The sequence below is a fragment of the Martes martes genome, assembly GCF_963455335.1.
Source record: "Martes martes genome assembly, chromosome: 6".
Lineage (NCBI taxonomy): Eukaryota > Metazoa > Chordata > Mammalia > Carnivora > Mustelidae > Martes > Martes martes.
In genome coordinates, this window is record NC_137893.1 from 72,634,022 (window position 1) to 72,661,985 (window position 27,964).

Below are 27,964 nucleotides of genomic sequence, written 5' to 3' on the forward strand. Positions count from 1 at the left end.
TATTTAATATAGAAGCCACGAGCCATATGGTGCAATTTACATTTAAAATTAAGTAAATTTAAAATTTAAGTTCCTTAGTCAGTAGTTTCATTTCAGGTGCTCATTAACTTCATGTGGCTATTAGCTGCAGCGCTGGATAGCTTACATTTTACTATGTCCATCACTGCAGAAAGTTCTGTTGGATGGTGCTGTTCTGGAGTTTCTCAGGGAGGCCCAAAGGTGAAAGAGACTCACATGTCTTCTAATATTAATATAACCCACTGCCTCTACCTCTGCTACCACTCTCCTAAGGACTCACTGCAGTTTTGTGGTTATAAATGTTCTTGGCTGCTTCTACCACTTTACCTTGTCTGAATGTGTTTGTGTTCGACTAGGCTTTCTCAGTCTGTCACTGATGTGGAAAGTTGCAGTGCAGCATGTGCATAGCACAGACACACACACACACACACTCTCAGTTAAATTGTACTATTTTGAGATGATTGCAGATATGCACACACTTTCTAACTTAAACTATTTTGAGATCATTGTGGATTCATATGCAACTATAAGCAATGATCCAGAGATCCCATGTATCCTTCACAGTTTCCCTCAATTGTAACATCTTACAAAGTAATTGAACACTATCGCAGTGAGGATATTGATATTGATCTATTCAATATACAGAACATTTCTATCTCATCACTCATGTTGCTCTTTTATAGTCACACCCATTTCCTTCCCACTTCCCCCATCCCCTCCTTAACCCCTTTCAAACATTAATCTGTTAAGCATTTTTATGGTTTTGTCATTTCAAAAAAATTTTTTCTTCATATTTTTATTTAAAATGTAGCTAGTTAACACGCAGTGCAGTATTGGTTTCAGGAGTACCATTCAGTGGTTCATCAGAATAAGTGCCCTCCTTAATACCCACCACCCATCATCACCCTCCCACCTACCTCCCCTCCATCAACCCTCAGTTTGCTCTCTGTCATTAAGAGTCTCCTTTGATTTGTTTCCCTCTTTTTATCCCCCTCCCATATATACATGTTTTGTTTCTGAAATTCCACTTATGAGTGAAATGGAATTTGTCTTTCTCTGACTGACTTGTTTTGCTTATCATAATACACTCTAGCTCCATCCACATTGTTGCAAATGGCAAGATTTCATTCTTTTTGATGGCTGAGTAATATTCCTGTGTGTGTGTGTGTGTGTGTGTGTGTGTGCATGGGTGTGTGTGTGTGTGTACCATATCTTCTTTACTGTTCATCAGTCAGTAAATATCAGTGGTCTTTCCATAGTTTGGCTCTTGTTGATAATGCTGCTATAAATGTTGGGGTGCACGTATCCCTTCAAATCTTTATATTTGTATTCTTTGGGTAAATACCTAGTAATGCAACTGCTAGATTGTAAGGTAATTCCCTTTTTAACTCTTTAAGGAACTTCCATACTGTTTATCAGAGTGGCTGCATCTCTTTGCATTCCCACCAACAGTGCAAGAGGGTTCCCCTTCTCCACATCCTTGCCAACATCTATTGTTTCCTGACTTGTTAATTTTAGCCATTCTGATTGGTGTGAGGTGGTATCTTATTGTGGTTTTGATTTGTATTTCCCTGATGATGAGTGATGTTGAACATCTTTCCATGCGTCTGTTGGCCATTTGTATGTCTTCTTTGGAAAAATGTCTATTCAAGTCTTCTGCCCATTTCTCGACTGGGTTATTTGTTTTTTGGGTGATGAGTTTGATAAGTTCTTTATAGGTTTTGGATCCTAAGCCTTTATCAGCTATGTCATTTGCAAATATCTTTTCCCATTCCATAGGTTGCCTTTTAGTTTTGTTTAGTGTTTCCTTTGCTGTGCAGAAGCTTTTAATCTTGATGTCTCAGTAGTTCATTTTTGCTTTTGTTTTCCTTGCCTGTGTTGATGTGTCTAGTAAGAAGTTGTTATGACCAAGGTCAAAGAGATTATTGCCCGTGTTCTCTTCTAGGACTTTCATGGTTTCCTGTCTCACATTTAGGTCTTTCATCCATTCTGAATTTACTTTTGTGTATAGTGTAAGAAAATGGTCCAGTTTTATTCTTCTGCATGTTGCTGCCCTGCTTTCCAACACCATTTGTTAAGGAGAATGTCCCCCCCCCCCAATTGGGTATTCTTTCCTGCTTTGTCAAAGATTAGTTGACCATGTAATTGTGGGTCCATTTCTCGGTTCTTTATTCTGTTCCATTGATCTATGTGTGTCTGTTTTTGTGCCAATAACATACTGTCTTGATGATTAAAGCTTTGTAATATAACTTGAAATACAGAATCTTGATGCCTCCAGTTTTGTTTTTCTATCTCAGAATTTCTTTGACTATTTGGGGTCTTTTGTAGTTCCATTCATATTTTAGGATTGTTTGTTCTAGCTCTGTGAAAAATGCTGATGATATTTTGATAGGGGTTGCATTAAATGTGCAGATTGTTTTTGGTAGTATAAACATTTTAACAATGTTTGTTCTTCAAATCCATGAACATGGAATGCTTTTCATTTCTGTATGTCCTCTGCAGTTTATTTCATAGGTGTTCTATAGTGTTCAGAGTACAGATGTTTTACCTCTTTAGTTAGGTTTATTCCTAGTTATCTTATTGTTTTTGATGCAGTTGCAAATGGGATCAATTCTGTGATTTCTTTTTCTGCTGCTTTGTTACTAGTGTATAGAAATGCAACAAATTTCTGCACGTTGCCAGAGGGTATGTAGCTATCTCCTCTGTTTTAGTGTTCTTATTGGTAATTTGTATTTTGTCTCTTTCTTTTTCAGAATTGCTAATGATTTGTTAATTTTATTGATCTTTTCAAAGAATCTTCTTTTTGGTTCATTGATATTCTCTTTTTTTTAAAAAATTGTTTTTCTTTCCAAGTTCCTGAAGAGCTTATATTATTGATTTGAGACTTTTTGCCCTTTTTAATTTTTATTTATTTATCATATTTATTCATTCATTTATTTAAAGTTTATTTACTTTTTAGTATCTCTACACTCAACATTGGTCTTGAACTCACAACCCTGAGATCAAGAGTCGCTTGTGTTCTGACTCAGCCAACCAGGTGCCCCTGCCCTTTTTAATATATAAGCATTTGATACTACATATTTCCTGCTTAGTACTTCCTTATCTGTGTTCCACAAACTTTGATATATTGTATTTTCATTTTCATTTCAGATCAGCTTATGTATATACATATGTATATACATATACACATATATACAGTTTATGTGTATACATATATACACATCATTGTATACATATGTAATATATAAAGTGTGTGTACATATATATACATAAACTGAACTGAATGAAAATCCATTTTCTTTCAACCTGCCTATCGTTATACTTAAAATGAGTCTCTTGGAATTAACGTATAATTAATTCATGTTTCTAAATATTCTCTGTCAAGCTATGTCTTTTTATTGATACATTTAGACCATTTACATTTAATGTAACTATTGATATATCAAGGCTCAAATCACCATTATATCTCTAGTTTTTTGTTTAGTTTCTGTTGTTTGTTTCTCCAGTCAGGGATGGAGTGCACTGCTTCATTATTGTCAGATGGGCTTATAAGTTCAGTCTCCCCCTTTGTCCTCTACTGACACATGAAGCGGAAGCTATCCTCCTTCCTGCTGGCCAGAGTGGAGGTACTGGCTCCTCATTTGGCCTTCACTGGCACCACTCGATGAGAGATGGCAGTGCGTCATTACTATAACTCACATGGCCTTATACTGGGGAGGTGCCTCATTACACTGGACAGTAGTGAAAGTCCTCATTTTTTCACTAGACATCTTTTGACATCACTCCAGTGGTGAGGGGATAGGGCAGCTCAATACTTGTGGGTGAGGGTGAAAGTCCAGACTGTTTTCATGATTTTCCTGACAGGCATCAGAGGCTTATTACTGGCTCACAATAATGTAAGTCCTATCTCAACTCTATCTTTCTTGATACCATCCCAGCAATGGGTGGGTGAATGCCTAATTACACTAATCAAGGGTGGAATTCTAAGATCTCCATACATCCTTTCCTGTGTGAACCAAATTCTTTTCTGTGGTATAAGGTAATTGTCAAAAGATTTTCTTTCTTACTATGCCGTTCCTTTCCTGATTGTTTAGCTAGAGAGAACAGGATTTGTGGAGGTTTTATTTTGTTTTGTTCTTGTTTGTACCCATTGGCATTTCTAGTTTGCCAGTTTCTTCACCTTCAAGACTGTGATATATGAGGTTAGGAAAATTTATGTCCACTTCATCTTCCCAGAAACTGAAGTCCCAGCTGCAATCTTTTAATAAACTTTTACTGTAACCTTGAGATTAGTATGCTTGACACTCAATAAATATTTGTTGAATGGTTTAACAAATAAATATACTACAGATATTACACTCAAGGAGCCCAGAAGCCCAGGGTCTTTCTCTTGGTATTATGCAATTTTCTTTCATAGTAATTATCATTTTGTAATCACGTATTTATATGATTCTTTTATTAATATCTTTCATTCTAATATATTAAAAATTTCATGAAGGTTGAGTCCACATGTTATTTGTTCACCATTGAGCAAATAACATTATATCATTAGAATTTATCATAATTCCTCTGTCACATAGCATGTATTCAATTAATTTGTTGAATAGATTAAAAATGAAAAATGAATAATTTAATAAAGACACAAATAAACTGTCTTTGAGGGTGCCTTTCTTAATGGTTGTAGAGCTGTAACCTTCCCTGGCATAACAACTTCCATATGAGAGAGAGCACTTATCTTTTCCATTAGGAGCATTCTTTGACCATTCCTCCCAACTCCTTAAATTATGTCAGACACATATACATAATAGCAATATTTATTTGACACATGAGGAAAATAGATAAGGCAACTTACCAGAGGTTACCAGCCAAAGCCACTAGTCATCTCAGACCCACCTCAACTGGTCACTTCAGGGAATGAGGAAATCAGTTCTTTGGCATCCTTGTAAAATTTGTAGCATACCAAGTTTCATTAATCCAAGTTGGGAATATGGTTCATTGCCATTCTCAAGTTTCTATTTTCTCTTCCACAATCTTCTCTTTCTTAGGATGATAAAGGAAATAATGACTTTTTTATTCAGGGAAAGCCCTACCTTCATCCATAAGAGCACACTTATCTTTCATCTTGGCCAGGAAAAATCACACCAGCTTATAATAATATAACATTATATGGATTTGTTTGGTTTTAACATCATAGGGAGTAATAATGATGATGTCAGTGATGGCTAATATTTGTTAAGCCCTGTATAGATGCCAGGTACTGATCCATATGCATTAAAAAATTATCTTCTTTGATCCTCAAAGTAACTATTTAAAGTAATGTTACTATTCTCATTTTAAAGATAAGGATATTGAGGTACTATCTCCATTTTACAGATGAAGATACTGCCTGAGGTCATACATCTCTTAAAGACAGATCCTCGATTTTAACCCGACTCTAGAGGAATTCTTATCTGTGAATTTTACGTAGTTAAATGCCTATGAATGAATGAAGAGAGGAATTTTATGCATGTGCTGCTGTGTGTGTGTGTGTGTGTGTGTGTGTGTTTGATGGTTATATCTTTTCAGAAGAGATAAAGATCAGCCCTGAAATTCCAATCTGCACTCTCCACCCCAGCAATATAAGATTTACAGGCACAATGCAGCTTAACTTAAATCATGAAATATACATACCTTTCCCTCACCTTTTGGATGAGAGTCTGTTAACTGTCCCCCTAACTATATCCATTCTCTCCTTCTTTTGTAGTAACAAAGGTTTCAGCTGTGAACACAACCGCCCAGTTAAAGATGACATTGCACAGCTCTCCTGAAGCTTGTTTGGGACATTTGATTAAGTTTTGGCCAAGGGTTGTTAAAGTATTTATGTGTGAAATTTCTGTTGCAAGCCAGTAAAACAATGGAAATGTTTCCTCCTTTTCTCCATTTCTTTTTCATATTTTATTTCTCACTAACTGAAAATTTAGACATGTTATTAGGAGTGGGAACAGCCATCTTTGAATCTAACAGGAAAGCCTCATGTTGAAGAGGTGAGAATTGCAATATAGAAAAAGCTGGAACCAATAATGACTTCATGTAAATCCTGACAAGTTACCACTGAATTGTTATTTGAGAGAGAAATAGACATACTTTTTGTTTGTTTGTTTGTTTGTTTGTTTAAGCAACTGTTTTGCAGTTTGCTTCAGCAGCTGAACTGAGCTTCTTGGGGTGAATTCACAACCATTCATTATTTTGTTTCTCGGTGTAGAGAAAGACTTTTGCCTCAAACATATCAATTAATATTACAGAGAAATCATTTGGCTAAGCACAGTTGCATGGAAGTCGGTGGTTGCCTCAGAGTTTTTCCAACAATAATGACTTATATAAGTAAAGGAGCTCTTCATGTTTTTTTTCCCCCCCCACCCAAAAGAAAGGAACAGTCTTTAGAAAGAGAGTAGTCACATTTCCTTTTCTACAGCACAGGAACCCCCCCCCCCCTTTTTTTTTCTTGGCTACTATCAGTTCTATTAAATATCAAAAAACTTTAGTAAGCTTAGCCACAATTCTCTGTGCCTAGCCCTAGTTTTCATTCTTTACCATTACTAGCTTACTTGTTTTCATTCTTTACCATTTGTATGTGCCTTTCACTTCTAGTTATCTAGAACATAAACTAAAGGGATCTTTGTTTTTCTTTATTTGGTTGGTCAGTTGGCTTTTTGTATTTTTAGTTTCTGGTATTGTGCTCTGAATTGTATAGGTTCTCAGTGGATGATAGTTACTGATTAATAAGATTGAATACTGGAAATTCTTTAAATAATATACCTGTCATCTCGATTAAGTGTGATTGTTTTCAAAACTTATAGAATTATGAGGACAGTGAGCTCTTTAACATAGGGTGATTTAATATTTAGAATGTACTTTAGAATTTTATTGTTTTAAAATTTCTCAGTCTCTTTTGAACATAAAATTAAAAAACATTATTCTTAAAAATTATATTGAAATTTAATCTGTTGCAGACTTTTTTAAATGGTAAAACACTTATAAGAAAAATAATTTGATCTGTAAAAATATATTTTTAAGTCACATAACTATATAATGGTGTTAATCAGTGTTTATTTTAAAATTTTTACAAATAAGCACAGGGAAAAAAAATAACAGAGAGAGAAACAAATCAAAAAATAGACTCTTAATTATAAAGAACAGACCTTTTGTTACCAGAGGGGAGGAGGGTAGAGGATGGGTCAAATAAGTGATGGAGATTAAGGAGTCCACTTGTCCAGATGAGACCAGAGTGATGTATGGAAGTGTTGAACTACTATACTGTACATGTGAACCTAATATAATACTGCATGTTAACTAACTCGAATTAAAATTAAAAAAATAAAATTTTTATTCACTGAATAAAACTATAGACATTTTGGATAGTTACCTTATAATGAATATTGTACTTTATAGAAGGATTAGAGTAGTTTAATATATTTTGGAGACAATATAGATCTTTAGTCTCTCTTCACCTATCAATTATTTTTTTAAATTCTTTAGTAAATCAGAAAACAGGGGACGGGAAAGCAGGGCAAACAAAAAAAAAAAAGGAAAGGAAATTTGCAGTATAAGTCATATATAACACTTTACATATGTAAGGGGAGTGAGTTTCAACACTGCATTTCCACCCAAATATGGGCAATGAATACTTTCCTTATCAGATTATCAGTGCACTTCTGGGAAACAGGGATCCTACTCTCTGTTACAAATGAGTAAACATACTGAAAAGAGAATGCAAACACTGTGCAACTAATGTGAGGTTGATAAAATAAATTTTTTCACAAAGATAAAAACATTACTCATTTAAACATAAAATGAACACATGAAAGATTTTATTAAACTCACTAAATGAGGGGACCAGTGAGATATTAAAACCAGTTTGAAAACACACATACACACATGCAAAAATACAATCAGAAATGCTAAAATGAATTTTCCAGTATTCAAGCCTGATTATCCTTGAATATGTAATGTTTAGGGTTATCTTTTCTACAAGGCATAGGTCAATTGTATGTATAGTGGGAAAATTTATTTTTATTTAAGTGGAAAATAATCACTTGCATTGCTATAGCTAAATAACATTTACATTTCTATCAATTTTCTCTAAGTCAATTTAGTGCCATTCGAAGATGCATATCTCTATAGAATCTGACAATTTCTAAAAGGTCTGCTAGATGACACTCAGCTTTCCACTAGGACAGCTCTTACTCTCTTTTGCTCTATACAAGTCTTGGACAACTTTTTTCTGACAAGCTTTAACAAGATCTTGATCTATGGTGTATAGTAAAGGGTTAACTCAACAGCCTTTGGTTGTTCAAATTCTGCATAATCTAAACAAAGGGTTGGCTTTTGACTGGCTCCTTTGGAATATCTTGCCTGATAAGAATGTATACTTTGGGACTTGGGCTATTCTAGATAGCTTTATTAATAATGTGGCTTATGGCGAATGCCAGTTCTTGTTTGGCTGGGGTCCTGGGACGTGCTGTATTACTTTGACCTCTGAGGGGGTTGCTGAACATTGAGTAGTTAAGGTTAGTCTTATGGATACTCTATCCCTATTTGACTGACCTCTAAATAAAATCCCTGGACACCAAGCCTCAGGTGAACTTCCTTGGTTGGCAATAATTTGTATATGCTGTCATCTACCATTGCTGGTAGAATTAAATTCTGTTCATGTGACTCCACTGGGAGAGGACAACTAGAAACTTGTCTCCTGGACTCTGCCCTCTGTGTCTTTTTCCTTTGCTGATTTTAATCTGTAACATTTGCCTATAATAAACTATAAGTGTAAGTATAACAGCTTTCCTGAATTCCATGAGTCCTTCTAGTAAGTCGTCAAACCCAAAGGTGGACATAAGGACCTCTGTAAGTATGGATAGACTTAGTTTTTACTGGGCATTCAGGCCTCATTGAGGAAGGCCCTTAAAAGATAGATGTGAGAAGCTGAGAAACTGGGCTTGTTTTTTCATGTATATGTAGTATTTATTATAATGGCTATTTGTCCGGGACTGCAATCACAGATTCCTGGAGTTGATCATAAAGGACATTGGGTAGGCTGTTTATGGAGTTCTCTGTACCTCTCCCCAACTAATCTCCAAGATGATTCTCCACTGAACTCAACTCTCTTCTTCCTAGTTGCCTCTCAAAAGGCAGCCTTGGATTCCTCTATTCTCTTTATAAATTACCTTTAAAGCATAAATTCTGTGACCTTCTCTTTAAAACCTGGCTTTTATTTCTCTCAGTAAGAAACAGCTCTGATAAATCAAAAGCTTTGATTTACAAAACTAATTTGTTTCCTGGTATGGCACAAAGAGCAAATTTTGGAAATAAAAAAATAGGGTATTGGATTTTTTTCATCTTTGCAATTTTAAAAAAATCCTAATTCTTTTGCAGCCAGACAGACAATTCCTTTATGTCATGCACTGAGTCTCCCTTGTCTACAATCTACAATATGATAATCTTCCATTATTTAATTCTTATAGTCACATAAAAAGATTTTGGCAGTTGTGGGAAAAAAAGAAAAAAAAAAACCATTGTCATCTTCCAGTAAAATCTCTCTTTTCAGGATTATAATCTCCCCAAGTATTGAAAAATTCTTTGTGTCTCAGACCTAAATAATGACTAAATCTCTCTCCTTGACTGGAGAAATAAACTTCATGTCCTGGCTTTAATAGTAGAAGAAATGCAGATAGAAATCCAGTTGCTGGTGAGGAATTATTTGCTTAAATTTACTACTCAGCTGTAGGACATTTTTACTTTTTCTTTTATAGAAATTACTTTGACTCACTGGTTGTAAAGCCAAACGTTGCTAGTGTGAAATAGCTGGCTTATTGTTCGCATAAAGATTTTTAGTTTTGTGGCCAGTTTCATCCTCGATAGGCACGATGGACCGTTCCCAGGCTCACACAAGGCCACGCTTTTTGAGAGGCAAGATACACGTTACGCACCTCTGAGAATGCCATTCACATCCATGTAAGGTGTTACAAGTAGTAATATAATGGGGCAGCCTATGCTCTGAGGAGTGGCCCTGAACATATTTCAGTTGTTTGACAGCTTTGTTAGAAAGGACAACTGTGATAGCTTTGTTCAAACATTTTAAGGCTGCTTTGTAGAAGAATTAAATGGGCGATGCCTGGCTGGCTCAATCCAAAGAGTGTGTGACTTGATCTCAGAGTCATGAGTTCGAGACCCCTTTCAGTATAGAGATTAGTTAAATAAATAACACTTAAAAAAAAAAAGAATAAAGGGGCACCTAGGTAGCTCCGTTGGTTAAGCATCTGTCTTTGGTTCAGGTCGTGATCCCAAGTCCTGGATGGAGCCCCACATCGGGCTCCCTGCTCAGAGGGGAGTCTGCTTCTCCCTCTGCCCTTCCCCCTGCTCATACTCTCTTCTCTCTCAAATAAATAAATAAATAAAATCTTTAAAAAAAAGAAATGTTTTCTGTATGATATCAATGGTTAAAAATAGTTCTAATGGGTATATCCTCTAAGAGCACATATTGCACTTAATAAAAAATGCAGAGCTTTTTTACAGTCAGAATGGCTCAAAAGTAGAGTAGTTTACCTTGAAATAGTTGGAATTCAATCAGTGAAAGTGTTCATATATAGTTTGGACAACTACTTGGTAGAGATACTGTACAGGGACTCAGTTTTTGTAATAACATTGAGGGGATAAGATGGTATTTAAGCTCCTGTCTGACACTGAAACTCAGTGATTCAAGAGAACTTTAGAATTAGCAGCACTGTACTTGGAGATGTAAATGAAATTGAAACACATCCTGTGGCTGCCATTGGGCTATATGAAGTTGTGATTGTTATCAAGTTAAGTGTTTTATGCCTCAATACAGACAGCTGCCCTCAAAAAAACGATGGATTCAGGGAGTCTGTATTCTGCCAGATTTCTTGTAACTAAGCCTGTGGTAGTAAATAAGCTCAATCTGGGATGCCTGGGTGGCTCAGTCGGTTCAGCATCTGCCTTCGGTTCGGATAATAATCCCAGGGTCCGGGGATCGAATACCACACCAGACTTCTTGCTCAGTAGGAAGCCTGCTTCTCACTCTTCCTGCTGCTTCCCCTACTTGTGCTCTCTCTCTAACAAAGAAATAAATAAAATCCTTTAAAAATTTAGCTTAATCCAAGGATTAAAAATCTTTAAAATAAAAATAATAAAAATAACTATAATAAATAATATAATAAAATAAATAAATAGTGATAAAATAAATTAAACATAATTAAAAATCTATCTATCTATCTATCTATCTAATCAGCCAGTGAGGCTTAAAGCAAGATGTCATAGTGCAGGACTGGGCTGGAAGTAATTCATACCTGGTATGCTGTCTTCACTTGATGGTTAGTCACCTGGAACTTCACATTGAGGAAGATTATTAGGCCTTATTTTGATTCAGCTGGAAATGTGCCATGGGTGACTAATGCTGGGAAGAGAAAATGGTATAATATAGTCTAGATATTTGCCATCTCTCTCGTGCAGAATACTTGGCACTCTAGTTAGATAGAACTCATGGAATTCATTCCCTAGAGACTTCACCTGCTCAGGGTTTTGAACCTTAGCTGTGTAGGTCCAAAAACTCAAAGCATCCAGGGTCAATTAGGTTCAAGCACTGCCTCATACAATCAGAAGATTATAATGTACAAATTAGAATGACAATGTAATAATTTTCAATTAGAACTATTACTGTCAAGTTGATTAAAATTCCTGTGTTTTTTAGTCAGGGCACTCAGGCAGCTGGTGACATTGAGATAGATTAGTTAATAATAATGCTTAAGACTTAGTCTATTCATTTATAACTTTCTTTTTCCAGTGTGTTCAAATTTCACTCTAACTTTCAAACTTTCTAAGACTACTTCCTGATTCCTGCACTGACTATGGTCATACATTTGTACTTAATGGCTTAGGGCCAAACTACTGTGTTGAAGGTCCAATTTCTTTGTTTTCCCAATCCATTATGGACTGGTACTTTAATAAGATGCAATATGAATGAGCTATTATTAAAAAATTAAAAACATGCATAATACAAACATATTTTTATTATTTAATACAGTGGGCATAAAATAACTTCAAAATTCTTATAAAAGTTTCTAAACCTTTACTCTCAATGTCTAAACCATATTTCATAAGCAGAATACTTAATGAGGTGTTCAATGCTAATGAACTTAAGGAAAATTTATAATACAGTGAAGCTTAATTTTTATGCATTGGATGAACACATTACAGTGCTTTGGAGCCCATGTATAATCAATTCAATCAGTATATTTATATTCATTAAATGAGATGAAGAGAACAGGTTTATTATTTTAAATGACTATAGAGGTCTGTAGTAGCTATATTTAATATTTAGGATATAAAGCATAGGCAATTATATTAAAGTATATAAAATGTACTTGAAACCAAGTTCTTCCTAAAATAATGTCAGCTCCCAATGAAACATTGCTCATATAAAAAACTATAATAGTATTTATGATATTATTTTGAGAGTTAAAACTTGGGTAAAACATGGGGAATATTTTGTCAATGGTGGTGTCGGGAAATGTAGAATCACTGATTTGTTTCATCACCATAGGGAAATGTTTCATTGATGTGTAGGAGGGATATTCATTTCATAGATACACATCCCAAATCCCTTTGCTCTGATAATTGTTAACACAAAGAGACACAATGATGACTTCTGTCCTAATACCCAACATGCAAAATTTCATCACAGTTTATTGAATCTATTACATTGATTCTGCCATTAGACAAATATCAAGTTTTTAGCTAGCATCTGAAACTATGCATTTTTGTTCCTCAGCCACTAAAACTTAGTCATTTAAGTGCCACACACATCACACAGACTGACTGAAAAGTGGGCATTTTCTAATTTCTGTCCTCACTACTATTTTAATTTGCTATATTGGCTCTCAGGCCTCAGCCTTTCCAGCCTGTTGTGGTTTTCATTGCTCTTCCATGTTTATACTTAAAAAAATTATTTTTTTAATTTGAGAGAGAGAGAGCATGGGGGCGGTGATAGGAGCAGAGGGAGAGTGGGAGAATCTCAAGCAGACTCCCCACTGAGTGCGGAGCCCAAAGTGGGGCTTGGTCTCACAACCCTGAACTCACAACCTTAGCTGAAATCAAGAGTTGGATGCTTCACTGACTGCCCCACTAAGGCATCCCTCATGTTTATACATTTTAAGACTCAACAACATTCACTACAGTTTCTAGCATATTTCTGTGTTTAGGCTTGACTTCCTGCATAACACTTCAATTTCCACCTCACAAGAAGAACCCCGTATTCTTAGAGGTGAGAGAGATTATTATACCTTAATTTTTCTTAGTGTGGCCATCACTTTTCTTACTACCTGATGCGCATGTTTTGCTGGGCATCTGATCATGCCCACCAGTATACCTTATATTGGTATTTTGGCAATGGGTTAAGAGAGTCTGTATGACATTATAAGATCATTTCCTGTCAACATTCAGATTTATACACCTCACTGTGGATATCCAGTGTCAACTGGTAGAATCCAGCCCTAGTAAAACTGCAAGATTGTTGTTTCATGCTTACTTATTTCCACAGTGCATTCCAATATCGTGCTTATCTATTTTTAGGCATATTCTTCATACAGTGAGAATAACTTTGCTCTGCTCTACAGGGGATAGAGACAGTCTTTTTATGGAAGACTGGCTGGCTATGTTAATGTCTGTCACAATCATAGGCCACTTCAAGCTTTATTCTTATGGTAAGCTATCTAGAGATTCATTTGGAAAATTGAACTTATTACTTTAATGGTCTCTGAATGCCTTATCAACCACCAAGTCTAGGGACAGCATTACTAATAAAATTATTTCACACTTATATGTTTCCTTTGTGGGAATGCTTCTTCTTGGTAATTTGCACAACCCTTAAGCAAAGAAAGAATAATCACACCTGTTTAGGAGGAGCAAAGACACATCTTCACTGGCAATCCCAATCTGACATGGCTCTATATACACTACCATACAATATCAATCAAACTTTGCACATGTAATTTCTTAACTCTTCTAAACCTATCTCAGATTATTTCATGAGCACCACCCTCAAGTTCAGCAATATAAAAATGGTAGACCTAATGGTAAAGTGGGAAACTTAATAAGTAAGAGATTCATATTAGAATAGTCCATTCTAGTATGCCTTGTCTACCTAATCTCATATATGCTTGTACATTTGCTATTAAACATACCAAATGAAAACATAACTCATGCCAAAGCTTTGGTTGACTATGCTTTCTACTACATTCACAATAATTTATTGTCATTTTACAGTAAAGCTAAGGTATGTATAATTCAACATTCACTAAGGATCTACTAAGTGTCAAAAACTGTATTACTAGTTGTGTGGATTGTGAGGATGGGTATAAATATAGTTAAGAGATATCTCTAGGGACTCATGACAAATTCTAAAATATTCCTAATTTCAGTGGATAGAAATGATATCCCAATAGCAGGCTGTGATAATAATCACATAGGGGCTATAATGGAGATATATGCAAACTGCTTTAGAGGACAGAGGAGAGAACTAATTCCCACCTAGATGTAGGGATCAAGAAAGACTTTGAAGAAGATGATGGATATGAGCTGAATCTTCAGGATTGATTGAACTTTGAAAGTTGGGGAGGTAGGAGGGTGAGTAAGTGGCCTGGTAGGACAGAGGAAAGCAGTGGAGAATGGAAGGAATGGGTACATCTTGAGAAAAGGGGAAAAAGAGCCTCTAAATAAGGTAAGTTTTAAACTTTCTATTGGAAATGGAGGAAAATCTATTGAACCAACTGTCTTGGCTGTTCCAGTGTGATCATAGCATTGCTTGTATGGATTGTCAAATAAGGGATGAGCTCATAAAAGGATATTAATGTGTCATTTTTATTGAGCAAAGTAGCATTACAGGAAAGGTGATTTCAAAGGCACATGGCTCTTTCATTACAGCCTTCAGGGGCGATGTTTGATCACTGAAAACAGCCTGCTTTGTTCCAGCTTTCTCTGATGTTTGGCATTATCCTGAATACATATGCTCTGACTTGGGACGAATCAGTCTATAAAGATTTAATAGATTTTAGATTTGCATATTCAAAATACATGTCATGGTTAAAATGAAATGAAAACTATTTTAATATCTACATCTGTATTATACATAAAGATGTAGTTCAGACATATCTCAGCAAATTTTTGAAAAGCAATTACATATGTTATATTTGCTTGTTCTAAGATTATGAAAGTTGGCTATTTTAAAAATTAACCATTTTATATTTTCACTGAGGAAAAAATATATTTTAGGAGACATTATATTGGTGATAACAAAAGACAGGAATCCTTCAAGTTTCAGGGATTTGAAGTTGCTGTATGTTCTTGTCTCCTTTCATGGACATAACTTCCAAGTGTTGTGTATCAGCAACCACTTTCTTTTTTAAAAATGAATTAACACCATACTTGGGTAGAGAAAATTGAAAGTCACAAATAATTAAAGATAAATGTAAAAGATTAGTATTTGCATGAGGTTCTTTTCCTTATATGACTAAAAGAGGTGACTTTTTTTTTTTTTTTTTTTTTTTTTACCAAAAGGAGAGATTCTTGGAAGGAGACCTGAAGAGTCAAAAGCTTGTGTGGTGACTAAAATAGAGTTTTCTCTTCTTAGAATTCTCTGGCCTCTGTTCCTGTAAATTGATAAGTAATCTCACATAAATTCATCTTTTAATTTTGAATTCCAGTGGAACCTTTGGGAGAAAGATGGCATTCCAAGTCAGTCAGTTTGATATACTTTACATTTACAATTAGACACTCATTGCGTGGAAATTGAGCCCAACAGACTTCAGCTAATATTCTATTTCATGTGACAGAGAAAAATCCTATCATGTCAATTCCCTACTTAAAATCTTTCATTTTACTTGTCCCCACTTACAACATCTTTCACCTCAATGACACTGAATGCTTTCGCATGGCATGTCCTTCCTTTTCCGGTTAGTTTTGCAACAGTCTCAAGACAGAGACGTTCAGTTATGCATTTGTAACCCAGATCACTGCTTTCATCTGGAGACCTCGTTAAAAATGCAGGTTCTGATTCAGCACACCTGGGGTCTGGCCAAGATTCTAACAAGCTTCCAGGTCCTGCAGTTGACTACACCTTGGATAGCAAGCACCTAGATACATATGACCCCTTATTAAATTGCTATTAGTTCCTGGAACATGATAACTGAAAACTTAGGTTTTCTGACTTTGCATCAGACTTTGCATCAGACTTTGACCTTTTTGTTTATTGGTAATCTCATAAAGATGTTGTATGATCTGGACTTCTTTTTCTTCTCTAGTCTCCTTTCTTATCCTATTCTTACTTACGTTTGAGACATAATGAAATACTTGAAACTTCCAGAATGTGTCAAGCTCTTTTACATCTCAGTACCTTTTCAAATACTATTTCCTCTGCCTGCCCCAACATCTTGTGTTGCTTCCTTTAAAATTCAGCTCAACTCAGCGCATCTGGGTGGCATAGTCAGTTAAGTGTCTGACTCTTGGTTTCAGCTCAGGTTGTGATATCAAGGTCCTGGAATCAAGCCCAATGGCAGGCTCCATGTTCAGCACTTGGTCTACTTGAGATTCTCTCTCCCTCCCCCTCTCCCTCTGCCCCTTCTATCCCTCCCCCTGTCTGGCCATGATCTCTCTCTTTCTCAAACAATTAAATAAATCTGAAAAAAGAAAAATAGAAAAGGAAAAAAACCCCTCAGTTCAGCTGTAGTCTCCAGGAATCTTTCCCTAATCTCTCTACATTGTAATTGTTTAATTAAATGCTTCCAGGGTTCTCCCACAATGCCCTATATTTCCAATGTTATAACTTTCTTGTAATCTATTGTAGAGTCTCTTTACTTGTCTTCTTGCTTCAAGATAGCACTTCTTGGGAGGAAAAGATTATGCATTTTATCTCCGTTACCTGCTGCTAATCACAATGCTTGACGCATAGTAGGTTTCCATTAAAGTTTACTGAATGAATAAGGAAGAGCAGTTGGTGTGTTGTAGTTATGCAATAATATGATGCAATATTGTCTTTCATGAAGTTTAAATTGAATTGGGTGTTAAAAATTAAAGTCATAAAAAGTTAAGTACAGGATGAGATAATACTGAAGATATAAAATGTTAGTATGTGATTAATTGCCAAATGAGGATCATAGAAAATAACTGTTCTAAGTTCATTGGAGGAAAATGTCACTATAGATTTATTGCTATGTCTTTTTTTTTTTTAAACAGGGGATTTACTTTTTTTTTTAAGATTTTATTTATTTATTTGACAGAGAGAGCTATCACAAGTAGGTAGAGAGTCAGGCAGAGAGAAAGGGGGAAGTGGGCTCCCCACTGAGCAGAGAGCCCCATGCGGGGCTCGGTCCCAGGACCCTGAGATCATGACCTGAGCCAAAGGCAGCAGCTTAATCCACTGAGCCACCCAGGCGCCCCTATTGCTATGTCTTTAATACTCCAGTTGTTCCACAAAAGATTGGAGATAGCTGACAATCCCATATTTGGGAATTAATGAGAGGTATGAACACATATATAGTTAAGGGAATAGTATTAGAAAAGCAGAGAGTTATGGAAGTACATACTCAGAAATTGGGGAGCAGATATACTAGCATATTTGCAAAAATGACCCTCATTCAATAATGGGCAGTAAGGATGGTGTGCTGGACTTCCATTTCCACTCTCTACCTTGGAGGCTGACTTCTGTGGTGGCATCAGTAGCTCCCTTGTCCTCTGGCTTCTGGCTTAATTTGGCCAAAGGAGGGTACCCTGGCCAAGGATCAGATGGAGGGAGAAGAGTGAGGTCAGAATATTTATTTTCTTGTGTTACCTAGAACTGGCTGTGCCTCTGTGTAAATTGCCCCTTTGTTAAAATCTCCTTAAATTATTCTAATCTGAGTGTGCCCCCTGTTCCCTGCTGACACTCTGATGCAATCATGGAGTTGTTTAATACTAGTTTGGATGACAGGCTTAGTAACTTTTATGATAATCCTTAATGCTACAAAAATGTTTTAGGTGCTATGTATCAGGTGAGATTCTGTGAGAGGGAGCTTCAATAGAGAAGAATTCGGAAAGCAAACCAACCTGAAATCTCATACTTCTATTGTTCACATTTTAGTGTGGTAAAGAGGATATAAATTATATTGGGGGTAGGGAAAAATTGATATGTTTAAATCCCCACAGTTCTGTAATGTTTCTTTACATCAACCTTTCATTTAATGCTCAGTTGTAAAGTAATAATATATTAAAGATGTAATTTTGGAGTTGTTCTCTTTTTACTTTGGGTAGATTATCCAGATTTTTGCCTTTCCTCTTTTCTGTTGCTCATTTCTGGTTATTTCACTGCTTACTCTTCTTCCATCAGGAGATCTAAAAGGAATGTAAACGGGTGAAAAGCTTAGCTTTAGTATCTATGATAAGAGGTTTGTTAGGAAAGAGACTGAAATTCTGAACCGAACTAAAGCTTTTCAGTTTATCTGGGCTGTTCTGCCCCCTATTGCCATAAAGATACCAAGAGATATTTCCAACTTGTCAAAAATCGAGAGAGAGAATGGACAGAAAGTCTTATATTCATGATGACAAAGAGAAACAGGTTTAATAAATAGATACAATGCTCTTAATATAAGGAAGGCCCTGGTGTATAGACTCTGTCTTTGAATGTTGGATTGCATTACAACCTTGTTTGCAATACATGCTTAGATCACTGTTGACTCATATGAGCCTAATTCAGTGACCCAGCAAAAACAGATCATAAATCCCAGCAAGGGAAGATATGTTTGTAGTTTGACCTTGGAATGATGAGCTAAAGGTGCTGAGGAAACCATAAATTTAATTTACAATAATAACAAAAATAAGGTTGTTTATAATTTGCCCAGTGGATGGAGTGAAAATCTAATATTTTTCTTGGTACGTGCTGTACATTTTGCCAAGCTTGATTAAATTCCTGTTTAGTAGGTAGCTAGGAGAGGAACTGAATAAAAACACTTTATATGAAGCTTTAGATTCCTACTTCATTCTCCCTGATTTAATTCTTATTTTTTTAAGCTGTTCAAACTCTTCTTTTTTTTTTTTTTAAGGTTCCATTTATGAAATGTTTGGAAATGAATGCTGTTTGTCAACAGGAGAAGTGATTAAAGTTACTGATCTCAAAATTAAGAAGATCATAGCTGAAATTTCTGAGCACATTGAGGGTTGTGAGTCTCTACAACCATTTGAGCTGCCTATGAATTTTCCAGGTACAGTATATTGCAACCATTTCACATTTATAAAACTATGGTTAATATGCGTCTATACAGTTGAAAACAAGTGGTAGCTTTCTTTTCACTCTAGGGTAGTGGATTAAAAAACTAGAATTCTTTTTTATTTTTTTAAATACAGTGTTATATGAGTTTCAGGTGTACGGTACAGTGATTCAACCGTTAATACATTTCTCACTGCTCATCTTTATAGGTATACTCTTAATCCCCTTCACCTGTTTCACCCAGTCACCCACCTCTACCTCCTGTCTGGTAACTATCAGTTTATTCTCTATAGTTAAGAGTCTGTTTTTGGCTTGTCTTTTTTTTCTTTGTTTCATTTTTTTTTAATTCCACATATGAGTGAAATCATATGGTATTTGTCTTTCTCTAACTGACTTATTTCACTTAGCATTATACTTTCTAGATCCATCCATGTTATTGCAAATGGTAAGATTTTGTCCCTTTTATGGCTGAATAATATTCCAATATATATACACTACACACACACACACACACACACACACACACATACACCACATCTTCTTTATCCATTCATCTATCAGTGGACACTTGAGCTGATTCCATAGTTCCATAGTTTGGCTCTTATAAATAGTGCTTCAGTAAACATAGGGGTGCCTGTATCTTTTTGAAGTAGTATTTTTGTATTCTTTGGATAAATATCCAGTAGTGAATTACTGGATCATATGGAAGCTCTATTTTCAATTTTTTTGAGGAAACGCAATACTGTTTTCCTCAGTGGCTACACCCATTTGCATTCTCACCAATAGTGCATGAGGGTTCATTTTTCTCCACACCAGTGCTTTGTAAGGACTACTAGAAGGTAAATTATTTCTCCCCTTTTTAATAAATATTCTTCATTTAGGACTTAATATCATCTGTTAACAAATACTTAATGAGTTCTAACTTAAAGATGACTTAACAAGTCATCTTTGCATTACTTATTATGCTAGTGAGAATGAAGAAATCAAAGATATTTCACAAAGTTATATAGGACTAATAGCTCTTAAATATATTTACTCTCTTTATTCCTATTGTAAGTAGAATCTGGCTCCCTGGATCACCGCTAAACTTCCGAGTCTGATCTTACTGACACATCTGGTTGCTCCTCTTTGTCTAGTTAACTCTACTCACCCTTCCAAAATGAGCTCAAATACCATATCCTCTGTAATGCTTTTGCTGCTGCCCTAACCTACTCTAGGTATCTCTGTTTTATGTTCCCAATATCTTTTTTGCCAATAGTATTGGATAGTCATTGATGATTTTCTCATTTGTCTTATTCTCCAGATTCAGAGGTTGGCAAATGTTTTTTATAAAGAACCAGATAGTAAATGTTTTAGACTTTGCCACCAGATGATCTCTGTCACAACCATTCCACTCTGATGCTGTAACATGAAGGAAGCTAAAGATGATACATAAACCAATGGTTGTGGTTTATGTAACATGAAGGAAGCTAAAGATGATACATAAACCAATGGTTGTGGCTATGGGCCAATAAAAATGTATTTACAATTATAGCTGGCCAGTAGAATTTGGCCTGTGGACTGTAGTTTGTTGACTTCTCCTCTAGACTAAAACTTTTTGGCAAATAAAGCGTGACATATATGACTTTATATCTAGTACCAAGCATTTTTTCAGTAGTCATTTATTGAATGGATGAATGAGTGAAATGAGTGAATAAATGATTAGTGGAGGAGAAAAATCTAGGAAACACTTAAAATATTATGTGATTCATGGTGTGATTGAAATATCCTTGGTTTCCAGAGGAAAAGGGGGAGGCGGAGAAATGGGGGAGGGGGGAAGAGGAGGAGGATGGGGGGAGGAGGGGAAGGAGAGATATGCATGGGTTCCATGAGAGTCTTGATAAGGAATATCTAACTCCTGTTGGTCATGTTTCAGAACATGGATTTTGGAGTCATTACATATATTTGAATTTCAACTCTGCCATTTGTTAGTTGTATAACCTTGCCAAATTACTTACTCTCCTCTCATGTAAAATGGGAATAATAATACTATCTATCTTCTAGTATTTTGGAGAGGATTGAACATTGAAATAATTTGAAGTGTTCAGAATGGTACTTGTCACATAGCAAATGTCAGGTTTTATACTGTTATCAAGTGGAGTCAAGTTTTTCAAAACTTTTGAAAAATGTTATACTTGAGCTCAGATTTGGAGAATGAAAATAAATTAGCTATGTGAGGAGAGGATTATTCCAAGTGTTCCAGTATCTTCTTCTTTTCTACTGGAATTTTACCTAGTTTTCAATTCTATTGACTCCTTCCTTACGTAACCCCATCCTTCATAGCAATGGTTCTCAAACATGGCTGCACACTGGAAATCACCTAGGGAGGTTTAAAATATCCTGATGCTCAGGCCACTCGCCTGTGATATTTTGATTTATTTGGTCTGGAATGAAGTCTGGTTACCAAAGTATCTTAAAGTGACCAGGATGATATTAATATGCAGTCAAGGTTGCAGACCATTTCTTTATGAGAAGCTTTTCCTGAGTATTCTAGTTGAATGTAACAATTCCCTTTTTGAATAACTATAGTCTTTCATGCCCTAGTGATTGCATTTATTACATTTTCAATGTAATTGAAGTTATTTGTGGACTACTGTTTAACAGATTACAACATTGCTAACAACAGAATCTGAATCTCATTTACTGTTATGATCCCCACAGTGTTTAGGAGAAGATGTATATAAATATTTAGCAAGTTAAAATGACTAGAATCTTCTAGTAGAAGGAGTGTTTCTTATGAGAGTAGTGAAAACACTTAGTTTTTAATTTTTAGTTTTTTTTAAATTTTTATTGTGTTATGTTGGTCACCATACAGTATGCCATTAGTTTTTGGTGTAGTGTTCCAAGATTCGTTGTTTACATATTACGCCCAGTGTGCCATGCAATACATGTCTTCCTTAATACCTATTACTGGGACAACCCATACCCCCATCTCCCCCTCTTCTATTTTAGAATATATATTATATATTTATTTGGGGGAATAAGCTCACACGATTATGGAAATTGGCAAGTCTAAAATCTGTAAAGCCAATTTCCCACTTAGCTTTTGACTAGCAGTTTAGTTTGGGGAGTTACTATTTAGAATTTTTTGAGTCTTCAGTTGACATGATAAGCTTGCATCAATTGAGCAACAATTAGAAAAATTTATTTACAAAACTAGTTTTAATGTATGGATCAGGACTAATGTGGAGGGGAAAAGTGATTAGTGATGATTACAGAATACTTTCTTTCAAAGAGGTCTCTGAGGTGATGATGAAAGATCGAGTATAGAAGTAATTCTTCTATGTTAGCACTAGGGAGAAAGAGAAATTAAGGCCATTAACTTTTTAAAATTAATTTCAACAGAAACATCTCTTTATTTATACTGTATTTAAAACTGTCAATTTATACTCCTAGTTAGATATTAAACTCAAAAAGTACTTTAATATATATTTTAAACATCCTTTATTATTTGGGAATTTTTCAAATTTTCTTTTGTTATTTATTTCAACTGCATTCTAGTGTGGTCAGAAGACATACTTTATCAATTCTCTTAAATTTTTTCAGACTTGTTTTATGGCTTAACACATGGCCTATCCTGGAGAATATTCCATGTGCACTTGAGAAGAATGAGTATTCTGCTGTTATTTGGTGGATTGTTCTACAGACGTCTGTTGGTTTATAGTGTTGTTCAAATCTTCCAGTTCCCTGAGAATCTTCTGTCTAGATCTATCCATTATTGAAAGTTCCAACTATTATTGAAGTTTCCAACTATTACTGTCAACTTTTGCTTCATGTATTCTGGGACTCTGATGTTAAGTGTATATGTGCTTATAATTGTTTTTTCTTCTTGATAAGGTGGCCCTTTTATTGTTCTATAGTATTCTTTATCTCTAGTAAAATTTTTTTTTTTTAATTTTTTTTTTTTTTAATTTTTTTATTTATTTAACAGACAGAGAGCACAAGTAGGTAGAGAGGCAGGCAGAGAGAGAGAGAGAAAGAGGGAGGAGAAAGCAGGCTCCCCGCTGAGCAGAGAGCCTGATGCGGGGCTCGATCCCAGGACCCTGGGATCATGACCTGAGCCGAAGGCAGAGGCTTTAACCCACTGAGCCACCCAGGCGCCCCTCTAGTAAAATTTTTGTTTTAAGGTTTATTTTGTCTGATACTAATGTAGTTACTATAGTTCTCTTTTGGTTACTACTTGCATGGTCTATCTTTTTTTTTTTTTAATTTAAATTCAAGTAGCCAACATATAGTAAATCATTTAGTTTTTGACATAGTGTTCAATGATTCGTTAGTTGTATATAACTCCCAGTGCTCATCACATCACATGCCCTCCTTACTGCCCATCACCCAATTACCCCATCACCCCACCCACCTCCTTTTCTGCAACCCTTGGTTTGTTTCCCAGAGTCAAGAGTCTCTTGTCCTTTGTCTCCCTCTCTGATTTCTTCCCATTCAGTTTTCCCTCCTATCCCCTATGATCATCTGCATGGTTTCTTACATTCCATATATGAGTGAAACCATATGATAATTGTCTTTTTCTGATTGACTTATTTCACTTAGCCTAAGACCCTCCAGTTCCATCCATATGGATATAAATGGTAGGTATTCATCCTTTCTGATGACTGATTAATATTCCATTGTATATATGAACCCATTCATTCTTCTTTACCCATTCATTTGTTGAAGCTCATTCCACAGTTTGGCTACTGTAGACATTGCTGCTGTGAATATTGGGATGCATGTGCTCCTACTTTTCACTATATCTGTATCTTTGGGGTAAATGCCCAGTAATGCAATTGCTGGGTACTAGGGTAGTTCTATTTTTACCTTCTTGAGGAACTTCCATACTGTTTTCCAGAGTGGCTGTACCAGCTTGCATTCTCACCAATAGTGTAAGAAGGTTCCCCTTTCTCTGCATCCTCACCAGCATTTGTTGTTTCCTGTCTTGTTAATTTTAGCCATTCTAACTAGTGTAAGGTAGTATGTCATTGTAGTTTTGATTTGTATTTCCCTGATGGTAAGTGATTTGGAGGATTTTTTCATGTGTCTGCTGGCCATTTGGATGTCTTCTTTGGAAAAGTGTCTGTTCATGTCTTCTGCCCATTTCTTGATTAGATTATTTGTTTTTTGGGTGTTCGATAAGTTTCTTATAGATCTTGGGTACCAGGCCTTTATCTGATATGTCATTTGCAAATATCTTCTCCTATTCTGTAGGTTGCCTTTTAGTTTTGTTGACTGTTTCCTTTGCTGTGCAGAAGGTTTTTATCTTGATGAACTCCCAATAGTTCATTTTTGCTTTTGTTTCCCTTGCCTTTAGAAATATGACTTGCATAGAATTGCTGCAGCCAAGATCAAAAAGATTACCACCTATGTTCCCTAGGATTTTGATAGATTCCTGTCTCACATTTAGATCTCTCATCCATTTTGAGTTTATCTTTGTGTATGGTATAAGAAAATGGTCCACTTTCATTCTTCTGCATGTGGCTACCCAATTTTCCCAGCACTGTCTTTTTTCCATTGGATATTCTTTCCTGCTTTGTCGAAGATTAGTTGAGCAGAGTTGAGGGTCAATTTTGGGGCTCTCTATTCTGTTCCATTGATCTATGTTTTTGTTTTTGTGCCAGTACCATGCTGTCTTGATGATCACAGCTTTGTAATGTAGTTTCAAGCCTGGAATTGTGATGCCACCAGCTTTGGATTTCTTTTCCAACATTCCTTTGGTTATATGGGGTCTTTTCTGGATCCATACAAATTTTAGGATTGTTTGCTCCAGCTCTGTATTTTGATAGGGATTGCACTGAATGACTAGATTGTTCTGGGCAGTATAAACATTTTATCAACGTTTATTCTTCCAATCCATGAGAATGGAATGTTTTTCCATCTCTGTGCTTTCCTCGATTTCTTTCATAAGTGTTCTGTAGTTTCTAGAGTATAGATCTTTATCTAAGTATATTCCTAGATATCTTATGGTTTTTTGTGCAAATGTAAATGGGATTGATTCCTTAATTTCTCTTAAATTCTCTGTCTCACTGTTGGTGTATAGAAATGCAACTGATTTCTGTGCATTGACTTTGTATCCTGTCACTTTACTGAATTCCTATATGAGTTCTAGCCATTTTGGGATGGAGTCTTTTGGGTTTTCCACATAAAGTATCATTTCATCTGCTAAGAGAGAGAGTTTAGCTTCTTCTTTGCCAATTTGAATGCCTTTTATTTCTTTTTGTTGTCTGATTGCTGAGGTTAAGGCTTCTAGTACGATGTTGAACAGTAGTGATGAGAGTGGGCATCACTGTCATGTTCCTGACCTTAAGGGAAAAGCTCTCAGTTTTTCCCCATTGATAACGATACTTGCTGTGGGCTCTTTGTTGATGGGATTTTATGATATTGTGGTATGTTCCCTCTGTCCCTATATTTTGAAGAGTTTTATTCAAGAAAGGATGCCGTATTTTGTCAAATGCTTTTTCTGCATCAACTGAGAGGATCATATAGTTCTTGTCTTTTCTTTTATTAATGTGATTTATCACATTGATTGATTTGTGAATGTTGAACCACCCTTGCATCCCAGGAATAAATTCCACCTGGTCATGGTGAATAATCCTTTTAAGGTACTGTTGGGTCCTATTGGCTAGTATTTTGGTGAGTATTTTAGCATCTATGTTCATCAGGGATATTGGTCTGCCATTCTCCTTTTTGATGGGGTCTTTGTCTGGTTTTGGGATCAAGGTAAGGTTGGCCTCATAGAATCAGTTTTTAAGTTTTCCTTCCATTTCTATTTTTTGCAATAGCTTTAGAATAGGTATTAATTCTTCTTTAAATATTTGATAGAATTCCTCTGGGAAGATATCTGGCCTTGCACTCTTATTTTGGGAGAGGTTTTTGATTCCTGCTTCAATTTCTTTGCTGGCTATTTGTCTGTTCAGATTTTCTGTTTTAGCCTTGTTAGTTTATAAGTTTCTGGGAATGCATCCATTTCTTTCATTTGTTGGCATATAGTTGTTCATTAATTTGTTGGCATATAGTTGTACATAGCATGTTCTTACATTTGTCAGTATTTCCTTGGTCTTGGTCATCATCTCTCCCCTTTCATTCATAATTTTATTAGTTTGGGTCCTTTCCCCTTTCTTTTGGGTAAGTCTGGACAGAGGTTTATCGATCTTATTAATTCTTTCAAAGGACCATCTTCTAGCTTTGTTGATCTCTTATGCTGTTCTTTGGGTTTTTATTTTGTTGATTTCTGCTCTAATCTTTATTATTTCTCTTCCCCTGTTAGGTTTAAGTTTTATTTGCTGTTCTTTCTTCAGGTCTTTTAGATGTAAGGTTAGCTTGCATATGTGGGATTTTTCTAATTTTTTGAGAGAGGCTTGTATTCCTATGTAATTCCCTTTTAGGACCAACTTTGCTATATCCTAGAGGTTTTGAACAAATGTGTTCCCCTTCTCATTAGTTTCCATGAATATTTTAAGTTCTTCTTTAATTTCCAGGTTGGCCCATTCATTCTTTAGCAGGATGCTCTTTAACCTACTAGTGTTTGAATTCCTTCCAAATTTCTTCTTGTGATTGAGTTCAAATTTCAAACCATTGTGGTTTGAAAATATGCAGGGAATAATCTCGATCTTTTGGTATCATTTGACACCTGATTTATGACCCAATATGTGATCTATTCTGGAGAATATTCCATGTGCACTCAAAAAGAATGTGTATTCCGTTGCTTTAGGATGGTATACTCTGAATATATCCATGAAGTCCATCTGGTCCAGTGTATCATTCAAACCCCTTGTTTCTTTGTTTATCTTCCACTTAGATGATCTGACTATTGCTGTGAGTAGGGTGTTGAAGTCCCCTACTATTACTATATTATTATCAATATGTTTATTTTGGTTATTAACTGGTTTATATAATTGGGTGCTTTCATGTTGGGGGCATAAATATTTACAATTATTAGATCTTCTTGCTGGATAACCCTTTAAGCTTTATATAGTGTCCCTCTACATCTCTTACTACAGTCTTTGGTTTAAAATATAATTTATCTTATATGAGTATTGCTACTCCAGCTTTGTTTTTAGGTCCATTAGCATGGTAAATGGTTCTTGACCCCCTCACTTTCAGGATGGAGGTGTCTTTACGTCTAAAATGGGTCTCCTGTAGGCAGCATATGGATGTTTCTTGCTTTTTTTTTTAATCCAATCTGATACACTGTGTCTTTTGGTTGGAGCATTTAGCCCATTTACATTTAGAGTAACTATTGGAAGATATGAATTTAGTGTCATTGTATTGCCTATAAAGTCCCCGTTTCTGTAGATTTTTCTCTGTTTCTTTCTGGTCTATGTTATTCTTAGGGTTTCTTTTTGCTTACAGTAGCTCCCTTAATATTTCTTGCAGGGCTGGCTTGTTGGTCACAAATTCTTTTAGATTCTGTCTGTCCTGGAAGTTATCTCTCCTTCCATTCTGAATGACAGCCTTCCTGGATAAAGTATTCTTGGCTGCATGCTCTTCTCATTTAGTACCCTGAATGTACATTGCCAGTCCTTTCTGGCCTGCCAGATTTCTGTGGATAGGTCAGATTTATTCTGATGTTCCTCCCTCCATATGTAAGGAACCCCTCTCCCTAGCTGTTCTCAGGATAGCTTCTTTTTCTCTAAG

General features: G+C 35.6%; 1 protein-coding gene across 1 annotated transcript in view; it reads left to right on the forward strand.

The window, feature by feature from the left end:
• THEMIS (thymocyte selection associated) overlaps window positions 1-27,964 on the forward strand; it is a 194,597-nt gene that overhangs the window by 25,023 nt on the left and 141,610 nt on the right. Inside the window, exon 2 of the mRNA XM_080807157.1 lies at window positions 19,137-19,295. Within this exon, the coding sequence (XP_080663283.1) occupies window positions 19,137-19,295 (159 nt within the window). The remainder of the gene's footprint in view (window positions 1-19,136; window positions 19,296-27,964) is intronic.